At 42.1% G+C, this 19,692-nt stretch overlaps 1 protein-coding gene and 1 long non-coding RNA gene across 3 annotated transcripts in view; both read right to left on the bottom strand.

Annotated features, from left to right (window-relative positions):
- Window positions 1-2,781, bottom strand: part of LOC128354604 (zinc finger protein GLI2-like) — an 18,931-nt gene extending 16,150 nt beyond the window's left edge. Inside the window, exon 1 of the mRNA XM_053314828.1 lies at window positions 2,692-2,781. Coding sequence (XP_053170803.1) covers window positions 2,692-2,781 — 90 coding nt within the window. The remainder of the gene's footprint in view (window positions 1-2,691) is intronic.
- Window positions 2,782-17,920: 15,139 nt separating this feature from the next.
- On the bottom strand, window positions 17,921-19,325 carry LOC128354314 (uncharacterized). 2 transcript variants are annotated; one of them, XR_008321009.1, is made up of 5 exons: window positions 19,281-19,325; window positions 18,883-18,967; window positions 18,403-18,440; window positions 18,248-18,306; window positions 17,921-18,065 (listed from the first exon to the last, which is right to left on the bottom strand). It is a non-coding gene; the product is annotated as an uncharacterized LOC128354314 (long non-coding RNA). The 2 variants fall into 2 exon arrangements; XR_008321010.1 differs by lacking the exon at window positions 18,403-18,440.
- Between the last annotated feature and the right edge of the window lie 367 nt (window positions 19,326-19,692).

Here is a 19,692-nt window from a genome sequence, read left to right as displayed (position 1 = left end):
CATTCCTTCCTTCCCTCCTTCCTTCCTTCTTCCTCCCTGCCTTCCTTCCTCCTTTCCTTCCTTCCTTTCCTTCCTTCCTCCTTTCCTTCCTTCCTCCTTTCCTTCCTTCCTTCCATCCTTTCCTTCCTTCCATCATTCCTCCCTTCCATCATTCCTCCCTTCCATCATTCCTTCCTTCCATCTTTCCTTCGCTCCTTCCTTCCTTCTGCCTCCCTTCCTTCCTTCCTGCCTTCTTTCCTCCTTTCCTTCCTTCCTTCCATCATTCCTTCCTTCCATCTTTCCTTCCCTCCTTCCTTCCTTCTTCCTCCCTGCCTTCCTCAGTATAAAATCTCTCTGATAGTAGTAAAGATATTTCAGACTGGTGGGGGTAAATTCATGAATAGCTCGATTATACATTCGCTGTCTTTCTCGGTGACTTCCATTACAGCTGATCGGCCTGCAGGTCTGATCTGAGGCTCCGTGGGGTCGGGAATGTTTATGCTGATGTGAGGAAGGAGACGAGCGGCGAGGAGCAGAGAGGAGCAGAGAGGAGCGGCGAGGGTCCCCGGGTCCAATCCTCAGGAGGAATCTCTCTCGGCTCTCCTTCCTGTCACCTCCCGACACACAAACGAGCGTCTCTCTCTGAAGGCGGCGAGCGAGCTGTTAAATATTCCCTCCCTCATCACAAACGCTGCAGCTGTAAATATATCGGCCTCCTCCTCCTCTTCCTCCTCCTCCTCCTCCTCCTCGCTGCTGCTGCTGGTTTCTCCTCCTCCTCCTCCTCCTGCAGCTGGAGGCGGAGGGATGGCTGAGTGAGCGGTGGCCTTCGGTTCAGGGACGCTGCATTTTAAACAGACCAGCAGACATCCTCCCTTCCTTCCTTTCTCCCTGCCTTCCTCCCTTCCTTCTTTCCTGTCGTCCTCCCTTCCATCCTTCCTTCCTTCCTCCTTTCCTTCCTTCCTGTCATCCTTCCTTCCATCCTTCCTTCCTTCCTTCTTTCATTCCTTCCTTCCTTCCTTCCTTCCAGTCCACCTTAAGGGGTTAACCTGACTGAGAATGAGTTGAAATGCTCCTTTAACCCTCCTGTTGTCCTCGAGTCAAGAAAGAAGGAAGGAAGGAAGGAAGGAAGGAAGGAAGGAAGGAAGGAGGAAGGATGGAAGGGAGGAAGGAAGGAAGGAATTAAGTAAGGAAGGAAGGAAGGGAGGAAGGATGAGAGGAAAGAAGGAAGGGAGGGTGGAAAGGAGGGTGGAAAGGAGGGGGGAGGTAGGAGGGAGGGGGAAAAAAGGAACAAGGGAGAGAAGGAGAAAGGAAAAGAGGAAGGGAGGAAGGATGGATGGAAGGGAGGGAGGAAGAAAGAAGGAACGGAGGAAGGAAGAAGGAAAGGAGGAAGAAGGATGGAGGTTGGAAGGAAGGAAGGAAGGAAGGAAGGAAAGGAGGGTGGAAGGTAGGAGGAAGGGGGGGGAAGGAACAAGGGAGGGAAGGAGAAAGAAAGAAAGAGAGAAGGAGGGAAGGAAGGAAGGAAGGAACAGTCATAGGTTAAGAGATGGAGAATAAAATGAGAAGTCCTGAAGCATCTAGTAGGAGGTTAAATATGTGATGTGACCTTTGACCTCTGACCTCTAACACTAACCCAATGAGACGGTTTCCCTTCAGGGATCAATAATGTTTAACATGAATATGACACAGATACATACATATACACACATATACACACATATACACACATATACACACACACACACACACACATATACACACATATACACACAGATACAGACACACACACACACACATATACACAGATACACACATATACACACATATACACACACACACACACACATATACACAGATACACACATATACACAGATACACACACACACACACACATATACACACATATACACACATATACACACAGCCACACACACACATATACACACATATACACACACACACACACAGATACATACACACACACACATATACACACATATACACACATACATGCATACATATACATAACATTACAGCAGAGAGACTACACTGCTGGGAGCTGTGTGTGTGTGTGTGTGTGTGTGTGTGTTTGTGTGTGTGTGTCTATGTATGTGTGTGTGTGTGTTTGTGTGTTTCCTGTGTGTGTGTGTATATTTGTGTGTTTCCTGTGTGTGTGTGTGTGTGTGTGTCTATTTGTGTGTGTCTGTGTGTGTTTGTGTGTGTATCTATGTGTGTGTGTGTGTGTGTATGTATCTATGTATATATGTGTGTGTGTGTGTATGTATCTATGTATATATGTGTGTGTGTGTATGTGTCTATGTATTTGTCTATGTGTGTGTGTGTCTATGTATGTGTGTGTGTGTGTGTCTATGTGTGTGTGTGTGTGTGTCTATTTGTGTGTGTCTTTGTGTGTGTGTATGTATCTATGTATATATGTGTGTGTGTGTGTGTGCATCCACTAATTATCCCTTGATGTGTGTGTGTGTGTGTGTGTGTGTGTGTGTATGTGTGTGTGTGTGTGTGTATCTATGTGTGTGTGTGTGTGGATCTCGTGGGAACACACTTGTCGTCTTGCAGCTCGGGGCTCTGCTGCTGCTTTCTTGGTGCGAGGCAGGAAGGAGGCGGCGGCCCGGACACTTTACTGAATGATTCGATTAAGAGTGAAAAAAAGCAGAAGAAGGTGACGCGAGTTTATTTCCGCTCTGTGAGCCCACCTGCTCTGAAACACACAAAGACCCCGAGAGCTTCACTTCCTGTCTCCGATCGGCCTCTGAGTTCATCTCACCGCTGTCACAGCCCACCATGATCTACTGACAGCTTCTGTAAGGTCTCTCTAGCTTTTCTTCTGTTTCATGTCGTTTAAAGACGTTAATTTGAAATCTCATGGTGTAAATATTTTGTGAAAGCACCATTTAACCCTCCTGTTGTCCTCGAGTCAAGGAAGGAAGGATGGAAGAAGGAAGGAATGAAGGAAGGAATGATGGAAGGGAGGAAGAAGGAAGGAAAGGAGGACTACTCCATACTATAGTTTGAGTAAATAATGAACAAACAAATAATCAATCAAGTGTAGTTGTAGAATTTGAAGAATTGTGGAAGAAGGAAGGAAGTAGGGAAGGAATGAAGGAATGATAGAAGGGAGGAAGAAGGAAGGAACAGAGGATGGAAGAAAGGAGGGATGGAAGGGAGGAAGGAAAGACAGGAGTGTGAAAGTAAAGTGAAACAGTCAAATTTATTAGGAGAGAACTTTTAAACCCAGAGATTAATATCATCAGAGTTTTAGAGTGGAAGAGGACTTTAATAAAACCAAAATATAGATTAGGACTTGTATCATAGGAAGGCAGTTGACTGTTCCTTCCTTCCTTCCTTCCTTCCTTCCTTCTTTCGTTCCTCCTACCTTCATTCCTTCATTCTTTCCTCCTACCTTCATTCCTTCCTTCTTTCCTCCTACCTTCATTCCTTCCGTCTTTGCTCCGTCCTTCCTACCCTCCTTTCCCTCCTTTCCTTCTTCCTCCCTTCCTTCTTTCTTCCTCCTTCCTCCCTCCCTCCTTCCTTCCTTCCTCTTCCTTTATAATACTAATAATAACCTCTAACCCTTTAAGTGCTTTAAATGCTGATTCCAACAATAAGAAGTCACCTGAAGAAAAAATGAGATGAAACAAGGAGGTCAAAATCAAAGTGAGGTTGAGTAGTTTTAATCATGTGACTTCATGGACACGCCCACCCCAGTGTGTGTGTGTGTGTGTGTGTGTGTGTGTGTGTGTGTGTGTGTGTGTGTGTGTGTGTGTGTGGTGGAGGGAGGGAGGGAGGGAGGGGAGGGGGGGATCCTCAGGGACCTCCTTTGGGAAGTGGGTCAACCGCTTGGCAGGGCAGCCGGCTCGTTAGCATCGAGAGTAAACACACACACACACACACACACACACACACACACACACACACACACACCTCGGCCCCTCCGGCTGTAATTGGCAACAATGAAAATTACACACAGGCTAATTAGCAGCTCCTCAGTGTGTGTGTGTGTGTGTGTGTGTGTGTGTGTGTGTGTGTGTGTGTGTGTGTGTTCGCTCTCCTGATTCAGGAAGATGATTATTGTGTCTGAGCATGAACACACTTACACACACACACACACACACACACACACACATATATAAACTTATGAGAGGCGTCATTCACATATTATTATTCATAATTAAATATCAACACTTTACTTCACATAGAGTCAAAAGTCTCTAAAATATAAAATTAACCCTCCTGTTGTCCTCGAGTCAAGGAAGGAAGGGAGGAAGAAGGAAAGGAGGGGGAAGAAGGAAGGACAGGAGGGAGGGAGGAAGGAAGGGAGGGAGGAAGGAGGAAGGAAACAAGAAAGGAAGGGGGGAGGGAGGGAGGGAGGGAGAAAGGAAAACAGGAAAGGAGAAAGGAAAGTAAGGAGGGAGAAAGGAAAAGAGGAAGGAAGGGAAGAAAAAGAGGAAGGAAGGAAAGGAAGGAAGGAGGGAGGAGGGAAGCAAGGAAGGGGGGAGGGAAGAAAGGAAGGAAGGACAGAGTGAGGCTGGAGGTTGGAAGGAAAGAAGGAAGGAAGGATGGAAGGGAGGAAGAAAGAAGGAAGGAAGGGAGGGAGGGAGAAAGGAAGAACGGAGGAAGGAAGGAAGGAAGGTAGGAGGGAGGGAGGAAAGAAGGAAGGAAGGAAGGGAGGGAGGAAGGGAGAAAGGAAGGGAGGGAAGGAATGAAGGAAGGAAGGAAGATATGTGGAAGGGAGGAAGAAGGAAGGAAAGGAGAAAAGGAAGGCAGGAAGGAAGGAAAGTAGGAAGTACTACTATCTTCTACTGGTGATACTTGGAGTCCATGTTGCTGATAATACTTTAAGGCAGAGTCAGAGCGCCCTCTGCTGGCGGCAGCTGAGAGGAACTCTTTCACCCTCCTGTTGTTCTGCTGGGTCTCTTTTCCTTCATTCCTCCCTCCTTCCTCCTCTCTTTCCTTCCTTCCTTCCTTCCTTCCTCTCTCTTTCTTTCATTTTTCTTCTCATTCTTCCCCTCCTTCCCTCTTTCTTTGCTCCCTCCTCCTTACTCCTTTCCTTCTTTCCTCCCTCACCTCCTTCCTTACTCCTTTTTTCCTTCCTCCCTCACTTCCTTCCTTCCTTACTCCCTTCGTTCCTCCCTCCCTCCTTACTCCCTTACTCCTTTCCTTCCTTCCTTCCTCCCTCACTTGCTTCCTTCCTTTCTTCCTTACTCCTTTCCTTCCTTCCTCCCTCACTTCCTTCCCTCTTTCCTTCCTTCCTCCTTTCATTCCTTCCTTCATTCCTCCCTCCTTACTCCCTTCCTTGCTTCCTTATTACTTACTTCCTTCTTTCTTCCCTTCCTTCCTCCTCCATTCCTTCCTTCTTTCCTTTCTTCCTCCCTCCTCCTTTCCTTCCTTCCTCTCTTCCTCCCTCACTTCCTTCCTTCCTTACTGCTTTCCTTCCTTCCTCCCTCACTTCCTTCCTTCCTTCTTTCCTTCCTTTATTCCTCCCTCCCTCCTTCCTTCCTATTTTCCTCCCTCCCTCCTTACTCCTTTCCTTCCTTCCTTCTTTCCTCCCTTCCTGGTTTCCTTCCTTCCTATTTTCCTCCCTCCCTCCTTACTCCTTTCGTTCCTTCCTTCTTTCCTCCCTTCCTCCCTCCTGTCCTTCTTTGACCCGAGGACAACTGGAGGGTTATAAACTACAATACTGTATTTATTATCTGGTTGGATTTACAAAGTGAGAGAAAAGGTCAAAATACAAAGCATAGCATTCTCATCCCAGCAGCATACATGTATGGATATTATATGACAGATAAATAGTAAAGTGCAGCAGTGTGTGTAATATTACAAATATTAATATTACGAATAAATTAATAATTATATTCAAATAGTAAATTGGATGAATATAAAATTATACTCAGTGGTTAAATTGAGTTTGTGCTTTCTTTCTTTCCTCTGCTGCTCTTCATGTTTTCTTTGTGCTCCTGAAATATCATTTAAAAACTTCCTGTGTGGTGACATCATTAATAATCAATGATTGTTTTTTGTCTTTTTCTCCACAGGAGTCAAACAACACAGAGAAGAACACACAGGAAGAGATGGAGCATTATGAAAGGTAAGATTTTATTACAATTAATAAAAGCAGTTTCTGAGCTTAGAAACTCCTTCTGTATTAGTCTACACATTGGTAAAGCTATAGCCTTACCTCCATGAGCTAAATTTGTGTTTTTCTCGTAAATCATATCAATCACAAAAAATGATTATTCTACATGAATGTGTATTGTGCAATGTGTAGGACAGACTGAAGAAAACCTGTATCATCAACGAAGATCCAATGGCTGATACATCAGCTCCCTGCTTGAAGCATTTAGTCTATATTTTGGGTTTTTCTGTTTTTCGCATAAATCACAAAAAATGATTGTTCTACATGATGCTCTATAAAAAACTAAGACTGTCAGTCCAGGTCGCTAAGTCGCTAAGTTACAAGACTGCTTGGGAAGCTTCTGGTTGTTGGTTCAAATCTTGCACAGTTTTAAAGTCCAACACCCAAAGTGAAGGATAAATGCACCTGGAGAAAAGGTCTTAGTGTAGGTGGACTTGGTGGTGTAGTGGGTTTATCTGTGAACCTTTGTGTTTTAGGGGTGGTGGGTTCGATCCCAGACTTATTTTCTCAGCAGTGAAGAGCTAATGGCTCAGTGGGTAGAAGAGCATATCTATCTATAAATGACAGGAACGGTTGTTCATCCGGTTGATTTCAAACGTGACAGGTGTCTTGCTACAGATACGAGGAAGTGCAGGGCCAAGTTTGACGTTGTTTGGATAAGAAATGTAAAAGATATAGATAAATATATCTGTAAAAGAAGCACACATTTGCTGCTGCTGCTCTAGCTGCTGGCCATTCCCTCAAGCAACTGCCCATCAGACACAATTGAACCCAAAAGCTCAGATGACACTGTTAACACAATGCAGCGCTGGCTTCAACGGGCTCAAGGTGTTGTCAATTAATTAATTAATCTTCAGTGGTGGATTTTGGGCCTGACTTGTGATTCAGGATTGAACCCACTACTTCAAAACCTTCAAGCAGCTGCCAGTCAGACTGACCTAGTGGACCAGGACAGTCATGACTCAACATGTTCTCCAAGCAGCTCTGGCTCCCAAATAATTAGATGTTAATTTACTTTAGGCATTTATCAACATTTAAAATAAATGCAGGTTATTGCATCTTCACATTAAAGAGAAGCTTCAGCAGCAGAACCAGTCTGATAACCAGTAACACCAGCAGCAGTTTTACCTGGAGGGGGTGTTACCTAAAGTCATGTGATGCCGGTCACATGACTGCCATGTAGTCACGTGACTGTCATCATTGAGGGAAAACAGCTGTTTGGACTCTTCACGGTAAGTTTGCTTTTTTAAATACTAATTTTAACTTTATCTACAGTAACTTTACACTGTGTTTCTTGCTCGTTCATGTTTGTAGTTCATCTTTTTATTTATTCATCACAAACTTTGGAGAACATGTTAGAAGATAAATCTAAAATCTGGTTAATTACTGATCAACCTGCTGGAATCAAACGATATCAATCAGCTGATCAATATTTACTTTCTGCAGCTCTTAGAAATCAATATGTTTTATATGTTTGAATATTAAATGTGTTGTATTCACTGATGTGGAGGAACAGTTACAATAACATGCAAACAGTGTAATTACACTCAGACAGGAGGAGATGATCTTTGTGATTATACTTCATCTACTGAGCCAAGAGTTCAAAGTTCAACTACTAAATTAAGATGTAACGCCTGCTGCTGTTAAGGTTTTACTGTAAAATAATTCATATCAAAGTAAATGTGTCACGATTATATTTTAATACATTTCTTTTTGTGCATCATGTCAAATATTAATGTTACAACACTAAAGAGAACTAATAAATACCTCAATCTATTTAAATGTTGTTTTATTGGTGTTGAATTTGAATATTAATGATTCAGGCCCCGTTTATACGTACCCGGTTATTTTTTTAAAACGTAGACATTAACCATCGTTTGCACCCTCCGTTTAGACACAAACAGAGAATTCACCCCTGGAAACGATGCTTTTTAAAAACTCCGGCCAGAGAGGAGATTTAGGAAAACTCAGTTTGCACGTTTGCATTTAAACAGAGAAAAACGGAGATTTGTGGAGCCGGAAACTGCTCCTGGGTTAAATACGAGATAGTTTATAATCTACAGTCTATGTTTATAATCTATGTGATCATGGATGCAGAACAGCAGTCACATGTATGCTGGTCTCTTTGTATTAGTGTTGTACTATGTGGAGGAATGAAGTGATGTTGTTGTTGCTATGTGGGATTCAGATTGGCTAACGTGGGCTCGAGCTGCTCTTGACGGCATATATACACGGGTTAGTGTAAACGGAAACTTATCTGAAAACGGACTGGTGTGCACGCAGTTTCTTTTTGTAAACGGAGAGGATGAAATGTCCGTTTATGAAAATATCCGGGCACGTGTAAACGTAGTCTCAGTCAGTGAATGTAAATCCTCCTCTGAGCATCATGTTGCTGCTTCTTGTCGCCATCTAGTGGACTGATGCTGGAACTGCAGCGACTTTCTCTGACTCAGTTTTATTACATTATCTCTCAAATTAGAGCCAAAAAATTATGTTTGCCTGCAAAATTCAGCTTTTAACTAATATTTTTGAGACAGTTAAGTATAACAGAAGACCTGCAACACCTGCTAGGCTGTCAGTATTATGCATAATAAATAATATAATATATTAATCCAAATAGTGGATCTTTATTTTTTAAAGCTTATTTATTTATTAGGCCAGATCTTATTAAACTAATTAAGGATCCTTGTAGATTTAAAAATTGTTGCATAAAGAATTTAACAGCATCTTAAAATAGAACAATCATTAAACAGCACTTTTATTATTTAGTTGAAATTAATAAAAACAAGTCAAAATGAATAACATAGCTTACTTGCACATGTCATGCACCCAGCAAACATTTCCTCCTGCACACGTCTATCGACCCAGTGAGTCCAGCAAACACCTCATCTGTATTAAATCATCACACCTGCAATTATTCAAATCAGTCTCAAGTCCATAAATCCTTATGTGTCTGTATCTGTGTGTGCTGTATTTTTAAGGGACCCTCTGATGCTCCATGTGCGCCTCCTGCAGGTCACACTTCATCTTTTGCTGCTGAGTTTCATCCAACGCTGGAGATGTGAAAAAAAGAGGTAAAATAACTGTTAGTGGTTAATATGATCTTCAGATTCATCAGTGTTATTAGTTATGTTTTAATTATTATTCAAGCTTCTGTGTATCTTATTATGTAGTGAAGGTTTTAGTCTGCACTCTACTGTATATATATTTGTGAGAGCTGCAAAACCACCAGAAAATCTTCCCAGGTATAAGCCTCCTCAACCTGTGGCAGCGCCTCCTGCTGTGGTGAGTAACTTGGTTAAATTGCCATTTTAACTTGAAACATAGAATAGAAATACTTTCTTGTCCTGCATGAAAATTGTCTTTGGTCTCACTGGTAAAAAATAATATACCAAACACATAGAGCTATGTGTTTGGTATATTATTTTTTACCACATTCATGCCATTACACATAGATATATGTCCAGGAGATGGCCACAGCACATCACATATACCCCCCCCCCCCCCCAACCCCTAGCCCCCCCCCCCCCCCCCCCCCCAGCCCCCACACATATGCATGCATATCAGGTGTAAGGCAAAGAGCACCAACCAGACCATTTTGGTCTTTGCTCTTAGCTACACCTCCCTTTCATCTATCTTTAAATAGTTTGTTGACCATGGAAATTGCATTTGGAATAAAAGTCTTTGTAGATAACATTGTTAACATAATTTTATGTTTCTATTGAGCTGTAGATCTCTGCTGCTGCTGCCGCCGCCGTAGACGATGAGGATCACCGCTGGACGTCTGCAGCTTCATTCAAGGCCCCTCCCCTCACAGCTGAAGGTTGTCACGCAGCTTCAATTCAATTCAGATAACTTTATTTGAATTGGATTGAAGCTGCGTGACAACCTTCAGCTGTGAGGGGAGGGGTGGGCAGGGAGGAGGGATTTATTTTTTTGAATTAAGCAATAAATTTTTTTTAAAAATCAATAAAAAGCCAATAGGTTTCATAACAGCCTCTTTCCACCTCTCCCAGACTCCAGGGGTCAGCACCCCCGGGTGTCCCTCCCTGTCTCGCCCTGCCTGCCCTCCGACCCAAACCACTTACGACAAACCAGGTGTTGGCAACGGGCGGATTCGAACCGGCCGTTGCACCACGAACACCTTATAACCAGAGACAAACCCACTGCACCACTGAGCCTGTCTACACTAAGAGCTTTTCTCCTGGCGCATTTATCTTCTTAATTTGGGTGTTGGGCTTTAAAACTGTGCAAGATTTGAACCAACAACCTGAAGCTTCCCAAGCAGTCTTCTAACAGCCTTTTCAGTCTTTATTTGGGCTTTCTGACATTAAAAGTAGCAGTAACCTGGGATTGAACTCACAACCTCTGAGTGAGTGAGAAGATATCTTAACCACTGACCCACTGGGTCTTCTTTGGGGACAAAGGTTTTCTCACACTTTTTAGTCTGTCCTCTTGATGTTGGACAGCAAAAATGTCCCACAATCAAAGCCTCAACTTCTACATTGTCTTCTAATCTTTTTTTATTCTCTACAGATTCTCTTTAACTCCTCTGGTGAAGTTTATCGGACTGTTTTTACATACAACTCAGAGTAAGGTGCTTCAGACAAGACCAGCTGGATCTAACAGGTGTGTTAACGAGAGCAATCAGAGACAACATGGAGGTGTCTCTATATATATATATATATGTGCTCCTGAATATCATTCAAATATCAAAGTCACTTTAATTGAAATGTATTTATTGAATTTAATTATCACACTTTTACAGGGTAAAAATGATCCCATGCAATGTTCCACACAAACTAAAAACAACAGAAAGATGATTTTCATACTTTGAATCATACAGAGCAGAAAGATGCTGAATGAACAAATATTGCAATACACATTTTTACCAAGTTACAACAGCAGGAGGTGCTGCCACAGGTTGAGGAGGTGCTGGTTGTTCCACTTGTGATGGTGAAGGAGGAGCAAGGAAGGAGGAGTCAGTGGATGGGGAGGGGGGAGATTGATGAGGATAAAAGAGGAAGGGATGGGAAAGGATCAGGATCCTCTGGAACCTGTACAGAGACCTGCAGCTGTAGAGTTAGACAGGCATGAACAACTTATTGTGTTTATACATTTTCTTTTATGTTATTTTGCAGCTCTCACATGAGTCCTAACCCTAATCATCAACATTTTCATAAGTAACGGATTACAGTTAAATTTAGGAGCTGTTTGCAGATCTTCTCTTATACTTAACTGTCTTAAAAATAGTTGTTTCAAGCTAAATTTTGTAGGGGAAAAATCAAACTTGTGATTAATTGACTTGTTTTGGCTCTAACTTGACAGATAATGTGATAGAACTGAGTCAGAGGAAGTTGCTGCAGTTCCACCATTAGTCCACTAGATGGCGACTTATGGGTTTATGGACCTTGAGACTAAAAAGTTGCAGGAGTGATGTTTTGAAGGTTGCATTGTGTGCTGGACTCACTGGGTGGATGGATGTGTGCTTGGTGAAGCAGCAGGAGGAAATATTTGCAGGGTTCATGTACAAGTAAGTTATGTTGTTTAACTACCAGCAAGTTACAGCAAAGTGTAGTTGTGTCTACTATGTCGTTCAGCTACATGTAGTTTAAGTGTCTCCAACACTGCCTCTCCTCTGCTCTTCCTCTCCTACTCTATCAGACTCGGTCATGTTAGTTGGCCATAATGCTCGCTGAAATGAAATGTCTGATCAGTCTCTGATTGATCCTGCTCAGACTCTCTGACGGGGCAGCGTCTCTCTCTCTCGGTCTCTCTCCGGTAGCCTGACTCTGTCCGCTCCGTTGCGGGGCAGCTCTCCCGCAGTAGCTCTCCCGCAGCTGGCTCTCTCTCCTCTGTCTCATCCTCTCTGATGAAGATAACGTGTCAGGCTTTTCTACAAGCTAATGGACGTTAACATTAGAGCTGGCCAGTTGTTACGTTACAAGGCTGGTAAACGTTGGCTGCGCTGTTTCTTACCTTGCTCTATGTTGACTTTACTAGTTCCTGCTTCACCGTCCCAACCCTTCTTTCAAATATGTGTTTAGAAAATCTCTAAGGCCTCTATTTACTTCTTCTCTTTTCTTTACTTTTCTGAACACCGGACTTGTGCTTACATGACATACATAAAAAGCTTTTATGTAACTGAAATATTACACTTTTTTTTCCACAAATAGGCCTATTTTGAAAAAATTTGAAAAATAATTTCATAATTTAATGAGGGCTACCCCCTACCTTAATTGACTTGTTATGGCTCTAACTTGACAGATAATGCAATAGAACTGAGTCAGAGGAAGTTGCTGCAGTTCCACTATTAGTCCACTAGATGGTGGCTTATGGGTTTATGGACATTGAGACTGAAAAGTTGCAGGAGTGATGTTTTGAAGGTTGCATTGTGTGCTGGACTCACTGGGTGGGTGGATGTGTGCTTGGTGAAGCAGCAGGAGGATATATTTGCAGGGTGCATGTACAAGTAAGTTATGTTGTTAAGTTTGACTTGTTTTTGTTAATTCCAACTAAATAAAAAGTAAATACAAGTAAATACAAACACATGCTGCTTAAGGATTCTTTTCTACTTTTGGACTTTTTGACATGAGTGACTCGACATTGACTGACTGTCCCTCCACATCAACACATTTAAGCTGCGTGACAACCTTCAGCTGTGAGGGGAGGGGTGGGCAGGGAGGAGGGATTTATTTTTTTGAATTAAGCAATAAATTTTTTTTAAAAATCAATAAAAAGCCAATAGGTTTCATAACAGCCTCTTTCCACCTCTCCCAGACTCCAGGGGTCAGCACCCCCGGGTGTCCCTCCCTGTCTCGCCCTGCCTGCCCTCCGACCCAAACCACTTACGACAAACCAGGTGTTGGCAACGGGCGGATTCGAACCGGCCGTTGCACCACGAACACCTTATAACCAGAGACAAACCCACTGCACCACTGAGCCTGTCTACACTAAGAGCTTTTCTCCTGGCGCATTTATCTTCTTAATTTGGGTGTTGGGCTTTAAAACTGTGCAAGATTTGAACCAACAACCTGAAGCTTCCCAAGCAGTCTTCTAACAGCCTTTTCAGTCTTTATTTGGGCTTTCTGACATTAAAAGTAGCAGTAACCTGGGATTGAACTCACAACCTCTGAGTGAGTGAGAAGATATCTTAACCACTGACCCACTGGGTCTTCTTTGGGGACAAAGGTTTTCTCACACTTTTTAGTCTGTCCTCTTGATGTTGGACAGCAAAAATGTCCCACAATCAAAGCCTCAACTTCTACATTGTCTTCTAATCTTTTTTTATTCTCTACAGATTCTCTTTAACTCCTCTGGTGAAGTTTATCGGACTGTTTTTACATACAACTCAGAGTAAGGTGCTTCAGACAAGACCAGCTGGATCTAACAGGTGTGTTAACGAGAGCAATCAGAGACAACATGGAGGTGTCTCTATATATATATATATATGTGCTCCTGAATATCATTCAAATATCAAAGTCACTTTAATTGAAATGTATTTATTGAATTTAATTATCACACTTTTACAGGGTAAAAATGATCCCATGCAATGTTCCACACAAACTAAAAACAACAGAAAGATGATTTTCATACTTTGAATCATACAGAGCAGAAAGATGCTGAATGAACAAATATTGCAATACACATTTTTACCAAGTTACAACAGCAGGAGGTGCTGCCACAGGTTGAGGAGGTGCTGGTTGTTCCACTTGTGATGGTGAAGGCGGAGCAAGGAAGGAGGAGTCAGTGGATGGGGAGGGGGGAGATTGATGAGGATAAAAGAGGAAGGGATGGGAAAGGATCAGGATCCTCTGGAACCTGTACAGAGACCTGCAGCTGTAGAGTTAGACAGGCATGAACAACTTATTGTGTTTATACATTTTCTTTTATGTTATTTTGCAGCTCTCACATGAGTCCTAACCCTAATCATCAACATTTTCATAAGTAACGGATTACAGTTAAATTTAGGAGCTGTTTGCAGATCTTCTCTTATACTTAACTGTCTTAAAAATAGTTGTTTCAAGCTAAATTTTGTAGGGGAAAAATCAAACTTGTGATTAATTGACTTGTTTTGGCTCTAACTTGACAGATAATGTGATAGAACTGAGTCAGAGGAAGTTGCTGCAGTTCCACCATTAGTCCACTAGATGGCGACTTATGGGTTTATGGACCTTGAGACTAAAAAGTTGCAGGAGTGATGTTTTGAAGGTTGCATTGTGTGCTGGACTCACTGGGTGGATGGATGTGTGCTTGGTGAAGCAGCAGGAGGAAATATTTGCAGGGTTCATGTACAAGTAAGTTATGTTGTTTAACTACCAGCAAGTTACAGCAAAGTGTAGTTGTGTCTACTATGTCGTTCAGCTACATGTAGTTTAAGTGTCTCCAACACTGCCTCTCCTCTGCTCTTCCTCTCCTACTCTATCAGACTCGGTCATGTTAGTTGGCCATAATGCTCGCTGAAATGAAATGTCTGATCAGTCTCTGATTGATCCTGCTCAGACTCTCTGACGGGGCAGCGTCTCTCTCTCTCGGTCTCTCTCCGGTAGCCTGACTCTGTCCGCTCCGTTGCGGGGCAGCTCTCCCGCAGTAGCTCTCCCGCAGCTGGCTCTCTCTCCTCTGTCTCATCCTCTCTGATGAAGATAACGTGTCAGGCTTTTCTACAAGCTAATGGACGTTAACATTAGAGCTGGCCAGTTGTTACGTTACAAGGCTGGTAAACGTTGGCTGCGCTGTTTCTTACCTTGCTCTATGTTGACTTTACTAGTTCCTGCTTCACCGTCCCAACCCTTCTTTCAAATATGTGTTTAGAAAATCTCTAAGGCCTCTATTTACTTCTTCTCTTTTCTTTACTTTTCTGAACACCGGACTTGTGCTTACATGACATACATAAAAAGCTTTTATGTAACTGAAATATTACACTTTTTTTTCCACAAATAGGCCTATTTTGAAAAAATTTGAAAAATAATTTCATAATTTAATGAGGGCTACCCCCTACCTTAATTGACTTGTTATGGCTCTAACTTGACAGATAATGCAATAGAACTGAGTCAGAGGAAGTTGCTGCAGTTCCACTATTAGTCCACTAGATGGTGGCTTATGGGTTTATGGACATTGAGACTGAAAAGTTGCAGGAGTGATGTTTTGAAGGTTGCATTGTGTGCTGGACTCACTGGGTGGGTGGATGTGTGCTTGGTGAAGCAGCAGGAGGATATATTTGCAGGGTGCATGTACAAGTAAGTTATGTTGTTAAGTTTGACTTGTTTTTGTTAATTCCAACTAAATAAAAAGTAAATACAAGTAAATACAAACACATGCTGCTTAAGGATTCTTTTCTACTTTTGGACTTTTTGACATGAGTGACTCGACATTGACTGACTGTCCCTCCACATCAACACATTTAAGCTGTTGGTTGATATTGTTTGATTCTGACAGGATGATCAATAATTAAGATGTAGATATTTAGATTTATCTTCCAACATGTTCTCCAAAGTTTGTGATGAAGCACAAACATAAAAGAGCAAGAAACACAGTAGAAAGTTACTGTAGATAAAGTTAAATTAAGTATGAAAGAAAGCAAACTTACAGTGAAGAGTCCAAACAACTGCTTTACTCTGTGATGACAGTCATGTGACTACATGGCAGTCATGTGACCTGCATCAGGTGACTGAATGGATCCCAACAGGTGACATCCCACACACTGCCATCTGCTGGTCATTTATGAACATTACCGGTGCACCTGTGTGTGCAAAGTCTCCTCTAAGATATTTTAGTTGATAACCCAAACCTTTACTTCAGAACTATCCCAGGATCAAAGCCACAACCTTAGAACTTCCAACCTCATCCATGCCTTGTCAAGTTACTGATTCCATTGAGCACTTAAAGAACTGCAGCATGTCTGAGAGAATATCTCACTTTTGCAGTCTAACATCAAGAGGACAGACTGAGAAGTTTGATAAAACCACTTTCCCCAATGAGATCCAGTGACTCAGTGGTTAATATATCTTCTCACTCACAGAGATTGTGAGTTCAATCCAAGGTTACTACTTTTAAAGTCAGAAAGCCTAAATAAAATGTGAAAAACTCTAAAAAAGATGAACAAAAGAGTGTTAGTTCACATAGCTCTGGCTGTTAGATGGGTGCTTGGGAACCTTGAGGTCATTGGTTCAAATCTTGCACAGCCCTGAGTACTTTTAAAGTCCAACATCCAAATTAAGAAGATAAATGCGCCCGGAGAAAAAGTCTGAGTGTAGACAGGCTGGCTGGTGTAGTGGGTTTGTCTCAGATCATAATGTGTTTGTGCTACAACACCCGGTTTGAATCCGGGCGTTGCTGGGATACAGATAGTGGGAAAATTTCCAAGTAATTTTAAAGTCCAACATCCAAATTAAAAAGATACCAAGCAGGAGCACACCTGGCTCGACTCATTTAATCAGCTGAACTCACTCTTCAGTCAGCTGATTGGTGTGCATGTGTGCTCCTGCTTGGTTGGAATGAAAACCTGCAGCCACATGGCCCTTTGTGGAATGAGTTTGAGATGCCTGGTCCAGACTAACAGAATAGGAGTATATCTGGACTGTCATGTTAGCATCCTTTCGTTCTATAGAGTCTCCTCCAACACATTGATCCAATTCTCCACCAAATTCCACAAAGGAGGTCCAAACCAATAATGAATTAATGCATTTTGTATGTAGCCTGCCATATAGCCACTGTTGGTCAAACACTGAATGCTCCCTCAGCTCAGTAGGTCTTGAATGCAACCCCAGGCTTGGCCCCGCCTCTAATCAAGGTAAGGTTATTTAAGACACCTGTGTACGTTTGGTCTTCCTTTTCGGCTGCCATGTGTTCTGGACGGAGGTCGGTATGCTGAGATGTAACTGCCAGAAGTTGTTGTTTCTGAGAGCTAACTTTGGTTTTCTATGCTTAGTTTCTCTGTTGGTGTCTCCAGCTCGTAGACCCTTTTCCCTACTATGGTGGAAAGTGGTGCCTGGACACTTTGATTCTATTGTGTATGCAGGTGGCTAACTAACTCTGTCTCTTTTTGTAGGATACCATCTGCTGCTGCTTTTTGCCTGCCCTCTTTAGTACAGCCTTATAAGTATTGGAGATTAGGACCATCCATTTTTGTTTAACCTTTGTAGTTTGTAGTTTTATTAGATTTAGTGGAGTTGTGGGCCAGTCTGCTGGGACAGGTTTGTCCCTCTGGTTGAGGTCTCTTCACAAGTGAGTATATGTTGGCACACCTAGAGATCTGCTAGCCCTAGTCCACTTGTGTTTTGTTTTTAACTATTGGTAGTATATTCAGATTGTAGTTTTTAAACTGAATTTGTAATAAAATGCTTTTACATTAAAACTCAATATTGTCTTTAATTTACTTTTGTCAGCTTATTCTTGAAAAATGTATCAGAACCAGTCTATGACCTGAACTCTATTTTGGAGTCACTGACTTTTCATGTACCATAATTCCAAGTGGTGTATCACATCGTGTCACTTTCCAACTGTTAGCACTGCTGTGTACAATGTACAGCAGTTCATTTTGTATAGTCCTGCTGGAAATGGTCCAAATGCACCATTTCCTTATTAGAAGTAACAAATGGTGTTTACTTACACCTTCAGTGTACTTAGTGCAACTTGCTTTGGTTCTGATATGCCTCACACTGTGCTAATTGTCTTATACCTACAATGTATTGCCATGTAGTTGTGAGATATTGCACTATCTGTTGAATACACTGATAATGTAGTCAAATCTGGGGGAAAAGCCTAATAAACCATGAAACAGTTGCTGCAGATTTTTCAAATTTTATTCAACCATCACAGATCTTACATTCCAGTAAAACATTGTCTTTAAATTTCATCCTCAAACTCAGGCTGAGCAGAAGTGCCTGGTCACATCCCAGCAGGTGGACTCCAGTTCTCCACACCAGTCAAGCAACACTAAACAAAAAACAAAAACAAAAAACACATTACTAGAGAGCACTTGAGTTTTGAAAAGAAATTGCAATTCACATGTTAGCTTAATAGAGTCTGTGCCAAAGTCCTGACATTTCTCTCCAATACTAAGATTCCACTGCAGATAGAGAAGTCTGCCATGGCAGTACAGGATTGGGGATACATACCTGACATCAGTCTTGGTTCCTGCTGTGTACTGCCACTACAGGCCAGCTGCTCCACACTGCTGTAGAGAAAAGAGTCAGTTAAAGCAGGAACAGTACTGGTCAGGGTTTGATTATCACCACATTAATATACATTTTACTGGTTTTGCATCACTCACCTTCATCTCCACACTGAGCAGCTCATCAGTAGCTCTGCCTGCAACAGTCAAGGAACATTTACTTCACATCATAAGTCATATGGCTACTTTGATTGAAAACGTATTTTCTACCACCTATGAAAGTTCAACTTCAAAGCTTCCTTATAGGAGTGAGTCTGAAGTGTGCAGCCTTGTACTCTCATTGGGCCAAGCTCTGCAGCAGCTCAGCGACAGACTCTAAAACAGAACCTGCAGCCAAAGCCAAATACAGAGATACTCCACCAGCACTGTAACACTGAGCCAGACACACACTACCTGGACAGCTGACTGAGCACTGGAAGAAACAGCCACCATTATGTGGTATCTACTGCAATTTAAACATTGTGCTGTCTTTTAAAAATCACTACAAAATAATTTGTGAAAAATAAAGAAATGTAAAGTTCTGGGACATGACTTGAATGCAATGTGAATCTTAAAGTGAACCATCACAACTCTGTTAACCTTTACTCCAAAGAAAAAGGCTGGGGGGGGGGGGTTGGTAGTTTGATCCCATGGCAGCGGCTCTGTCATGGGGGACCCAGCATCTCTGAAACAAAACATAAAGGTCATAACGTGCTGCAATGGAGCCACCAAGTGTCACAGAAACTGGAGGGCAGGCAATGAACAAAAAGTTGACTTAATGACTGGTTTATATATCTAAAGTCAGGTCATCCTTGTGATGTAATATGTGCACATAAGTGCTCAAGTTCAGCTGCGTGGTTGAACACGTTCAGTAACGTCAACAGGTCACTCAAAAACCGCCAAAAAACGACTCATAAGCGCCATTTTATAAAAGTACTTGAACTTTCTCACGAATTTAGTCCAATAATACATTTCTTTAAAAAAGCTGAAATTCTTACCACGTTTAAACAGACATCAGAGTCACGTCTCCCACACGCTTTTCTTCTAGACTGAGATCCAGAGCGAAAGGCACGCTCATATTTATAACCTACGGCTGTCGCAGTGCATTATGGGAAGAGACGCCCTTCCAAAGATCGTCTCTTAAACAGAACGACCACTAGTTTATTTCCCCCTGGATCTTCATTCATTTTATATTTAAGTATAAAAGGTGAAACAACAACATTTGTAGAACATAAAATTTTGGGAAATCAGTCTTTAGGATAGCTCAGTGAGATAAGTGTTGGGCATTAGGCATTTGAAATTAAGGTTGTTGGTTCAATCCCCGTTTAGGGTCATTGATCTTTAATGTTACTTTACAGCATTGGTGGTAACTCCGTTTAGAATACTGCCCCCTGTAGGCAACCAGTAGAA

This window comes from Scomber japonicus, chromosome 24 (genome assembly GCF_027409825.1).
Source record: "Scomber japonicus isolate fScoJap1 chromosome 24, fScoJap1.pri, whole genome shotgun sequence".
In the NCBI taxonomy this organism is placed as follows: Eukaryota; Metazoa; Chordata; class Actinopteri; order Scombriformes; family Scombridae; genus Scomber; species Scomber japonicus.
This window is presented reverse-complemented; position numbering and strand designations above follow the sequence as displayed.